General features: G+C 34.2%; 3 protein-coding genes across 4 annotated transcripts; 1 reads left to right on the top strand and 2 right to left on the bottom strand.

Moving 5' to 3' along the window:
• Positions 1-156: 156 nt before the first annotated feature.
• LOC106453469 (putative cysteine-rich repeat secretory protein 37) lies at positions 157-4,117 on the bottom strand. Of its 2 annotated transcripts, XM_048753636.1 has the most exons (3): positions 3,562-4,117; positions 2,223-2,635; positions 157-337 (listed from the first exon to the last, which is right to left on the bottom strand). In XM_048753636.1, exons 1-3 carry the CDS (start codon positions 3,910-3,912, stop codon positions 301-303), a joined length of 801 nt encoding a protein of 266 aa, XP_048609593.1. In that variant the 5' UTR covers positions 3,913-4,117; the 3' UTR covers positions 157-300. The 2 variants fall into 2 exon arrangements, with proteins under 2 accessions (XP_048609593.1, XP_013751171.2); XM_013895717.3 differs by lacking the exon at positions 157-337 and having other exon boundaries at positions 2,050-2,635; positions 3,562-4,115.
• A 1,711-nt stretch (positions 4,118-5,828) lies between these two features.
• LOC106453468 lies at positions 5,829-7,282 on the top strand. The gene is made up of 2 exons (XM_013895715.2): positions 5,829-6,510; positions 6,567-7,282. The coding sequence occupies exons 1-2, from the start codon at positions 5,829-5,831 to the stop codon at positions 7,280-7,282; spliced, it is 1,398 nt and encodes a 465-aa protein (XP_013751169.2).
• A 309-nt stretch (positions 7,283-7,591) lies between these two features.
• Positions 7,592-8,007, bottom strand: LOC106453467 (uncharacterized protein At4g04775-like). The gene is made up of 2 exons (XM_013895714.1): positions 7,888-8,007; positions 7,592-7,816 (listed from the first exon to the last, which is right to left on the bottom strand). Exons 1-2 carry the CDS (start codon positions 8,005-8,007, stop codon positions 7,592-7,594), a joined length of 345 nt encoding a protein of 114 aa, XP_013751168.1.
• Between the last annotated feature and the right edge of the window lie 2,926 nt (positions 8,008-10,933).

The following is a 10,933-nucleotide window of genomic DNA, read 5'->3' on the forward strand; positions in this document are numbered from 1 at the left end:
AGTGGAACGTAATTTTAAAATTTTATTTATCAAGTTTTTAACCAAAAAAAATATGTGTTTGTGTATATAGGTGTTTTATTAATTGTTTGTATTTTTAATATTTTTTTGGATTCATAAAACTATTTATTTCATTAAATTTCAGAAATGGAATGGATAAAAGGGAAAATAAATAGACAAATATGGTTTTATACCATAGGGACAACTATGTTGTTTTTATGTTCTGTTTTGGCAATTTTCCTTTTTTTGTTTTAGATATGTCTAAGAAACACGCATTTAAGTTTTCATACCATCCCCTATATATTAATCCTGGAGCATTACAACATGTTTTTGTAGCCACCTGTTATCACGAGAATGATTCTTAGAATTGTTAGAAAAATAAGTTGGTCCATATAAACATATACTATGCTTTTTATTAAGCTAACTATCAAATTAATTAATAGTGTACAAAAGAATATTTTTTCTTTCCTTAAATAAAAGTTACGGAATTACCTAATATGGTTAACATATATATGAAAATTAATGATTATGAATAATACATATTTGATAAAAAAAATTGTAACCTCTCTTTTTTTGTTTAAACTAGGGTTGTTCAATATGGCAAAACCGAACCGTACTGAACCGAACCAAACCGAAATAGATAATATGGTTTAGATTTGGTATATACCATACAAACTGAATGGATATGATTTTTAAAAAACCGTAGGATTTGGATATGGTTCGGTATATAACCGATAAAACCGAATAAACCGAATAAAACCGATCAAAAAATAGAAACATGTAAATATGTATATATTTTATAACAACGTATGAAAATCATAAGTTAATTTTTTTGCTAATAACTATTACCATATTTTTTACAGTAATAAAACAGTTCTGATTTGTAAAACACTTGAACTATAATTAAATAACAATTCATCGCAAACATGCTTCTTATTTTCTTAGTCTTCTTTTGATCTTTTTGCTTTAATTTAGCATTGACTAAATTGAAATAAAGATTATAAATTTGATGATAACAATTAGTGGAAATTCTTCACAATTATTTTTTATCTATAAACGAATAGAGTTTCGTGTTTAATAAAAGAAACATGACTTTGATGAACGCTAAATATGAAAGAATATAATAACTTATTTTTTGTGCTTCGTGCTTCTGTTTTATTTTTTGTTTTTTATTTTTATTATCAAAATTTTTAGCTTTGATTTTAATTATAGATTTGATTATTTTATTAGATGATAGAAACATTTTTTTATTTTTGTTCTTTTATTTAAACTTATAATATTTTTTAATAAATTAATGTGTTGACAACAAGACTCTAAAATTCATATAATATGATCCCAAAATAAAGAATTATTATTTTTTGGTATAAAACCGAATAAACCGAAAACCGACGGTATATAAACCGAACCGAACCGAAGTAAATATGGATTTAGAATGCTAGTTATATTTTACTAACCAAAATACCGAAAAACCGAAAAAACCGAACCGAAACCGAACCGATATCCGGATTGAACACCCCTAGTTTAAACACATGTTTTAACTTTTTTATTATTTTGAAACTAAATTGTGATGCTCAATATCAATGAAACTTATCTATAAACAAGTTGATTCAGATAATGACATACAACACTTTTGGTCACACATATTTAATTTTTAACTTATTCAAAGTTTTCAACAGCATTGAATTCACGTAAGTTATGGGACATGTTCTACTCAGAGCTGCTGAGAGAAGATAAACCGGGTTGGTAGATCATGCAATGCACAATAAAAGGTACGAGGTTAAAAGAGCATGACTTGGGGCTTGTCAAACACACTTTTCAATCAACAAACTATTTGATCTGAAGAACGTAATGACAGTAAGAATCAGCAGTCTTATCACTCACTAAGAGAGTTACCAAACATCACTCATAAACATATCAGCAATCGACTGAAGTCATTGAAGCAAAACTATCAGATACTGAGGATGGAACACAAGTCAGTTGGGTTATAGGCTCAAGAATTCCAAGCCAGTTGAAAATCCTTGTTTTGAAAATATCAATTTTGATCTTCTAAAAATTTTCTATGGATCTATTTTTGTAAACACTATTTTGATTGATATAGAGATATTACATTTCAGCAAAAAGAAAAAGTCAACGTAAGTAAAATATAATTTGAAATTATAAAGATGATGTATTCAACACCACCTTAAAAGTGCTTAACAAATCTAAGAAAAGGGTATAGTTCATACCTAACATCACAGTTTGAACCAAAAACTCTCGCTCCTTGTTTAATGTCGCCATTCTTGAAAAGCTTTGTGGTACTCCATGTCAAACAATTTTTACAATCCAATGTTAGCTCTAGACATTGCACCATTGCATATAATGTATTTTTCCCGAGCTTTTTTTCCCCTGCTGCGTAAAGTATGATGCGAAAGCCGTCACTGGTGGTTTTCTCGACTTTAAGTGTTAGCTCAGAGAAAAAATCCAACACTCTCTTGGCAAACAGTTTTGCATCCTCTCTCACGTTATTTGGATTGTGCATAGAAAAAACATTCTCGTAATTAATCCTGCTTGGATTTTCTATATCGATCGTACTAACATAGAGAAAACATTGGTCGTACCATATCATTCCTCCTTTGATACTCGGACATCTCTTACGAAACTGCAGTATACAATCATATATGTTTTGTATTATTTTAAATGATGATTTAATATTTCAGTGAAAGATTTATTCTCCTAATTATTTGTATAGAAAACAATTATTTTGATGATTTGGATAATGTCAAAAATTAAGGATTTACAGAAACAGCACATGTATAAATAATTTTCAACCTTTAGTAACAAAATTGCATATTTAATAAAAACATCTTCAATATAAGTTTTGTTTCAACATAATCTAAGATAAATTGTGATGTCTATATAACTAAACAAATTTGGATATCAGAAATTTCAGGATATCCGGACCCGTCAGATCCATGTTCGATTATCCATATCTGGGTCAGTGATTTTGGGATATCTAGATAAGGGATAACAGTCTAAATATTAACATAACTATTGATATTCATATTTAGACACATATCCATAAAAATAATGATAAAATATTTATAATAATATTAAAATAATATTTTATAGCATTATATAAAATGAAACAAAATATGCCAAAATAAAATAAAATATTTTAGAAAGTAAAATTAATAGTAGAAATCATTTAACATAAATTTTATGTATAAAATTTATGTATCTTGAAAAATTTATTAATGATATATATTTTAAACATACTTAAAGAATACAGATATCCAGACTTTAAAATCATGCTGATCTGAGATTCTATTATACAGATCCGACCTTTCAAATATCTGGATATTCGGAGTGGAGCCAAACTGGATCTCACATTGGATCCCCAGATATCTAACAACTGTCCCATTTCTATCTTTAACAAATGTCAAACTTTGTCAGCTAATATTTTTTCTTATTACTCTAATCTAGTTTTTGTTTCATGTAGTCAATTCTATTTTGGCTCAAAGATACATTTTTACATCATTGCAAACAAGTAAATTTTTATATCTAAATGTATGATGATTCATTTACCCCCAAAATTGCGGTGTCAAGGCATGTACGACATTTAGACCCATAAGATTTAGACCCATAAGAGTCACCACGACATTGGAGAACGACGGTAGCAAAATTTGATGTCGTTGTTCCATTACTTGTGTGTGAGAATCCGACATTCTCAAATGGCCTAGTACGAATGTAATGGAAGACCCAGTTGAGGTTTTTCTCGTACTCACTTCCAGAGTTATATTTCCCTTGATTAAAGAGGCATTTGTGGTTGAGATACTCATTAGTAAGGTTCAGTGACGAAACACTATGTATAATGAGAAATTGCATGGCCAAAATAGGGAAAGAAAACCGTTGGGATAAAGAATATGAAAATTTCATTGTTGTAGATCGTTTATTTCTTTCCAGTAAATGGTGACTTTTATAAATGAAGTGTTGAGGTTGACATATTTATATAGGAACTCAGAAGAATTTTAATCGATTGGCTTATGGATAGAAAAAAAAAGAGTGTGCATATTTTCGGCGATGGAAATGGAGGGACAAAGAAAAGGTCCAAATTGAATTACTAAGTTTAAACTCCTATAAATAAAATCAAACTGATACAAACCATTTTCTGCACCACTCTTGAAATCAAACATACTTTTTAATACTCTACTAGTATTATCCACGTTAAGTTAAATACGATAATGAAATAGGGTAATGCAGATGTTGACAAAAAAAAAGAAGGAAATAGCATAATGCAGATATAGGGTTAAGTTGTCTGGGAAAATTGCCAATATAGAATAACTAAACTAAGGTATTGTCCCTTTAGAATAAAATCAACTTTTGTTACATTTGGACATTCACTACCCTTTTTGTATATAAAAATTCATATCAATTTTTTTTAAAATGAAAACAAATCTGGAAAAATAGTATATTTGATGTAGATAAGCAACTGCATATAACAAAAATATACTTGGATTCAAAAAATGTTTAAATAGTAATTTCAAAAATGGGGTAAATGTGTTATAAAATCAGATCTACTATCTACGGAGGTTTATAATATATAATCTAACAAAGACTTAGTGATCTACCAACCGTAGAATGCGCAATACACCGAAAACATTAACAACTACTAGGGAAGAATATAAAATCCTCATTCCCTCTATGCTCTACATAACTGGTAGATTTGATGCGCTACAAAAATTAATTAATCTACTAAGGTAGGAAATGCATTATTCCAATTGTCTTTTTGTCTGCAATGGTGGTATACAATATTCTACCAGACCTTCTAATTTCTAAACAGATAGAATGCAAATTCTACCTAATAAAATTACAAAATCCGAAAATCTAGCCAAAAACGGTTAGGAAATATTCAGTAAATATTTTAAATGTTTTTAATTTCCTTTTTTAATTTTTTTCCCTAAAATCTAGTCTTCTTCTTCAACATAGCACGATTTCTGAAATTAAACATGGAAGTTCTTCTTAATTTTTTAGTTCTTCCAAAATTTTGTCATTCTAAAAATATGACGATTAACATCTATGCTTCATGTGGTTTGTGGAAATCGTCGATGAACAATGGATGGGAATTTCTTGTTGATGAAGAAAAAGGAGGCAAGTTACTTACGTTGGACACAAGTTCAAGCTTTGAAAACCTAAAGGTTATGGTGTGTGAAGACTTTGGAATTGATGTAAACATGGTCAATATAGAGCTGAGTTATTTACCTTCTGATTTGATCAATAGCATCAACTCACCACCCGTTATCATCACCAGTGATCGGCAAGTTAGAAATTTTCTTACATATGTAAAGAATAAAGCTTCGACGCAGTTGTGTGTGAGTACTCAAGCCCCTAACATAGCGGAAGAAGGTACTGAGTCGCCAACAGAGAGGAAGAGCCTATGGAGTCTGACGATTCAGGTGATATGGAGCCTGGCGATGCAGCTGATATGGATTCAGAAGAAGATATTGAGGTACCTGACAATGAAGATGACAAAAAGTGTGACAAAGAGAAGATCAATAAAGATAGTGTTCGCTTCTCTTTGGTGGGTGTTGTGAAGAAGGGTCAATCTTTTACTTCCAAAACACTTTTGAAGGCAGCATTCAAAATATGTGCAATGAAACATAATTTCGACTACGTGGTTGCCAGATCGGATAAAAAAGTGTGGTACATTCGTTGCTCAGATGATGATTGCAGCTGGCGTGTTCGTGCAGAGGGATTAACATGGTCATCGTATTTTATCATCAAAAAGTATGTACCTGATCATTCATGTGCTGCATCCAATAGGAAGTTCTGATAGGACAGTTTCAGCAAAAACAATGGCTACTCTGATTATGCATAAGTATGAAACTGCTAAAGAAGGGCTGAGATCGAATGATATAATCCAGTATATGCGTATGGTACATGGAGTTGAGATATCCTATTCTTTGGCGTGGGATGCTGGTGAATATGCAATCAACGCAGTGAAAGGTATTCCAGAGAAAGGTTATGAACAAATTCTTAAATACTTGCACATGATGAAGGAAGCTAATCCAGGGTCACACATGTTTTATGAAAGGGATACCAAAGGGAGATTCAGATTCCTCTTCATCTCGTTTGGTCAGAGTGTTCGCGGTTTCTATGCTGCAATTCGAAAAGTTATTGGGGTGGATGGGACGTTTTTGAAGAGCAAATACAAAGGAGTATTACTAGTTGCTACTGCATTATATGGAAACTCGAGTTTATATCCTACTGCCTTTGGAGTTGTCGACTCAGAGAATGACCTCGCGTGGAACTGGTTTATGAGACAACTTAATGCGGTCATTGCTGACGACCATAGTTTAGCTTTTGTGTCTGATAGGAATTCCTCAATTGCTAAAGCTATTGCGAGAGTGTACCCGCAAGCTCATCATGGAATTTGCATTCACCACTTGCTGAATAATGTTATAACATATTTCAGCGGGAAAGGTGTGGCTGGTTTGGTTGCAAAGGCTTCTAAAGCTTATCAAGCTGCTGATTTTCGTAAGGTATTCACTGCTATTTTGCTACTAGTCCTGAAATTGGAAATTATCTCATAGATGCTGATGTGAGGAAGTGGGCTCGTTGTCAGTTTCCGGGTTACAGATATGATATTAGGACTACTAACCCTGCGGAGTCAATAAATGCTGATTTGCGTATGCCTAGAGAGTTTCCAGTGATACCTTTGCTGGACAGCATTAGGGAAATGATGACTCGATGGTTTTTCAAACGTAGAACTTTAAGTTCTAAGCATTCGAAGCCACTGACCATTGCTGTGGAGAAGAAGATTGACAGAAGGATTGAGAAGGGTAAAACGTTTAAGGTCTTTCCAGTTAGCGATCATAGGTTTTTAGTTCAAGGTGACACTTTCGACAACTCGGTTGACTTGGTCAGACGCACGTGTTCTTGTGGGAAATTTGATCTGATGAAAATCCCATGCAGGCACACCATAAAAGCAGGCTTCAGTGTTGGAATAAGACCACACACACTAACAGATGACATGTACACTACTGCCTCATGGCGCTCGACTTATGAAGAAAGCATAAATCCTATTGGCGTCCCCGAAGATGCATGGAAAGTTCCATCTCATGTGGAGAAGTCAAAAATCCTTCCTCCAGAGAGTAGACGAGCTGCGGGTAGGAGAAAGAAACGCAGATACGAGACAGCCAAAGATAAGATCCGTTCGTCACAAGGAACTCAAGGCCCTACAGTTCGGAAATGCAGTCGATGTGGGATTGAAGGTCACAACAGGAGAACATGTGATAGAGCAATATAGGATTCTCAATTCGTTCTATGCAAGTTATGTTTCAGATACTATGTGTTTCTTTCTTCTCGTTTTATGCAAGTAATGTTTCAGTTTTTTCATGTTGAATTCAGTCGTTTTATGCATTTTGTTCTTCTCATTTTTGGAAGATATGTTTCAGTTTGTTCATGTCAAATGATGCAACTGGAAATCGTTTAGGTCTTAACAATAGAATTCAATAGATGTTTATTTTCACATTGGTTCGCTACATGACGATAAAACTAGAAATCAAATTGGTTCAATCTTTGACAATGTAACTTGAATTAGAGAGCAATTACAACATCAATCACATTTGGACCAGAGACATAAAATACTGAGAATGGATGCTACACAACCTACATCGACCGAATTCTTATGCTTCATAACTGCTTCATGCACTGTCTTCTTCATAGAACTTCTCAGATCTTCTATTTCCTCGGCAATTCTCGCCTGATCCTCATCCATCCTTTGAATCTCATCAAACAGAGCCTCGTCGACCCACTTAAAAAGATGATTTTCTTTCTTTCTCTGTTCGAAAACACAAAAAACAAGTCAATTTTCCATATAGAAGAATGAGCCTAATGAAATTTCAGATTTACCTGTAAAGATATCTCACATCTGAAGAATCGTCTGTATGGGTTCTCCTCTGTTTTGGAAACATAAGTGACAATCCGCTTCCCGCACCAACATCTGGAAGGGATCCCTTCATTGTTATTCATGTTCGCAATTCTTTATTGAGAAGTAGAGGTTTTCTAAGAAAAGTTGGAGAAATAAACGACGGAATATGTAGGGTTTCTGGCCATTTTTCGGTCTTATATAAGTTTTTTTAGGGCAACCAATGCTTTTAATCGGGTTTAGTTTTAGGGTCAACTTGTATGTGTTTTGATTATTAAGACTTGTTTTGATTATTAAGATTTTTTGTCTGATTTATAAGATTTATGTCGATTAATTTGGGTTGAAATCATTACTGTCTTACTTAGCTGTCATTTAGGGTATATATAGGGGTTGAAATCGTTACTGTCTTACTTTACTATCATAAATGGTATAGACAAGGGTTGAAATCGTTTAGGTCTTACTTTAGTGTCATTTAGGGTTTCTTTAGGGGTTGATATAGTTTAAGTTTTAGTTTAGTATCAATTAGGTTATCTTTACAGGTTGTTAAAGAAAATATCTTCGCATACCAGTCATTTAGGGTATAGTTAGGGATTGATATTGTCAAAAAGAGTTAAAAAAGAGTAACTAAAAAATTCAAATAAAAGATAAAGAGTAGCTAAGAGAGACAAATAAAAGAGTCAAATAACACATTCTTCCTACACAAGTCATAATTGAAAGAACTTCATTCAAGTTCCACGACAGGATTTGTAATTGTCTTTGGAGGAGTGAATTGTGCCATTCTCGAAATAAGCACATGATCATTAGCAGCTTCCCATTGGTCATAAGCAATCTTTTGGCGCGCTTCTCGAATGTTGCTGTCATTCACTAGGGAGAAGTCCAATCCTAGAAGATGACATTCAATGTGCTTCAAGGCATATACTCCACAATCACTGCTACTCTTGTTTAGTAAGGGCATTGGGACGTAACTTACGATATATTGCTTAACTTTGAGTTTTGAGTTGTTTGAAGAATGGACAGCTTTGATAATTCTAGGGATGAGAACGGCAAATGGTTCCACTGACTTGGTGTGCTTCAATCCCTCACAGTCAAAGACCTCTATCGAACGAGAAACAAAGTTGACGCACATAGAGATCCAGTGTTTATCGACATTGAGGGGCACATACATCCGTGTAACATCAACATCCCACTTTAGTCATGTCCGCCCGTGTGCTGGAAGTTCACCAATGCCGTACTGGTGTAGCAGTCCTGTTACTTTGAATTCTTTCTTGTCCTTCTGAAATTCTTCGAAAGAGTTCTTCATTTGATTACTGAACATGCAGGTCATGAATGCTACTTTAGTTGGTTCCCATCGTCGCAAGGAAGTCCTCTCAGTGAATAAGTACATCGTGCATCAATTTCCTGAAAATTTGATAAGAGAATGTAAGTCGGTGTGCAGAAAATAAGAATGAACAAATTAAAAACTCACATTATTCAACAGCCACTCTGTAGGTCCCATGACACGTGCTGCTAACTCACTTGTGAACATAGAAGGTCCAATTTTCAGTTGCTTGCAATGCAAAATTTAGGTATAGAAAGATTGAATTATAAAACATGAAGAAACAACTATAAAACTTACATGGAAGTTGAGGACCACTTAATCAGTTTGGCCCATGAATCCTCAGGGACAAACACTAGTGAGTAATCGCCGTCATTCACCCGATCCCCATGTAAATCGATATCTTTGAGAGTAGGTGGTCTCCAATCCGCAGGCTTAAATGAAGTCAGTGGAGTAACGCATTCAGCTGGTTCTTCGCCATTGAGTTTTTGTGATGGATCAAAACCTTTAACATATGATGATTGAGAATGGTTTCCCACGGCATCTTGTAAGTACTCTTGGGTCTCCATTTCTACTTTGATGTTTGATGATTGTGACAAATTCTTCAAAAAATCCATCATGTCGTCCTCAGAATTTTGAACATCCTGTTAATACAACTAAGCATAACATTAATAGAAAGGTTTTTCACTTCATACAAATAAAATTACAATCAAGTAAACCGTTATGCCACATAACAAAATACAACCACATTACAGCTGTGTCAAACTACATAGCAATTACAACAAAAGACAAAGAACAGAACATTACAAAAGATTCAAACCCGATATGGAACATTACAAAAGATTCATTTTTTTTTACCTTTCTTACTGGCCGAGGGCTACGACGAACCGTGGGAGGAGGCAAACTCTCAGCTGCCTTGCCTTTGGCTTTTCCCTTTGCTGCTGAAGGACCCGGACTATGTGATGATTTGTCTTGGTCTTTCCCCTCTGTATGTGAAGGACCCGGAATCTCAGATGCTCTGGTTTTTCCCTCTGTATGTGAAGGACCCGTAACTCGAGACATCGTTTCCTTGAGTTGAGCCATCTCATTATGGACCTTGTCAAAACGCTCTTGGATGTCCTTTTGCACCAGCTCCTTTAAAGAGTTGAAAGAAGTGGTGAACAAACCTTCAGTGAAAGAAGAGCTTATTTTCTACGATTGTCAGAATCGGACCGAAGACCAGGTCTTTCAATACTTCTTCATACTCATCCTTGAGAACACCCTTCACCAACATAATCGGACCGAAGACCAGGTCTTTCAATACTTCTTCATAAACGTGAATCGAATCGAATTGTGTTTTAAAACGTGAATCGAAATCAACAACAAACTACAATCAACTCAACCACAAACTAAAATCAAAACCATAAATGTGAATCGAATTGTGTTTTCAAACATTTCAATCTCTATCTACTACATGCAAAACCATAAAACGAACAAAATAAAGAAAAATAATAAAGGGGATTTCCAAACCCTAACCTTCAATTTTTGGGAACCGAGATGATGCAAGAGCAAAAGAAGAACAATGTGAATCTAATCGTGACGACGATTTCAAAGGAAAGACGAAGAGATGTGACGAGGAAAAAAGGACGAAGAGATGTGACGACGGCGGAGATAACAGAGGAAAGACGAAGAGATGTGGCGATGAAAGAAGGAGGACGGCGGAGAGATGGGACGAC

The sequence above is a fragment of the Brassica napus genome, chromosome C4 (genome assembly GCF_020379485.1).
Source record: "Brassica napus cultivar Da-Ae chromosome C4, Da-Ae, whole genome shotgun sequence".
NCBI classification, from domain to species: domain Eukaryota; kingdom Viridiplantae; phylum Streptophyta; class Magnoliopsida; order Brassicales; family Brassicaceae; genus Brassica; species Brassica napus.

Coding starts and splice junctions, on each gene's coding strand:
- LOC106453467 (XM_013895714.1), bottom strand. CDS start 8,007: ATGAATAACAATGAAGGGATCCCTTCCAGATGTTGGTGCGGGAAGCGG. Junction 7,817..7,887: donor GATGTGAGATATCTTTACAG/GTAAATCTGAAA, acceptor GTTTTCGAACAG/AGAAAGAAAGAAAATCATCT.
- LOC106453469 (XM_013895717.3), bottom strand. CDS start 3,912: ATGAAATTTTCATATTCTTTATCCCAACGGTTTTCTTTCCCTATTTTG. Junction 2,636..3,561: donor TTGACACCGCAATTTTGGGG/GTAAATGAATCA, acceptor TGTATACTGCAG/TTTCGTAAGAGATGTCCGAG.
- LOC106453468 (XM_013895715.2), top strand. CDS start 5,829: ATGGCTACTCTGATTATGCATAAGTATGAAACTGCTAAAGAAGGGCTG. Junction 6,511..6,566: donor TTATCAAGCTGCTGATTTTC/GTAAGGTATTCA, acceptor ATTATCTCATAG/ATGCTGATGTGAGGAAGTGG.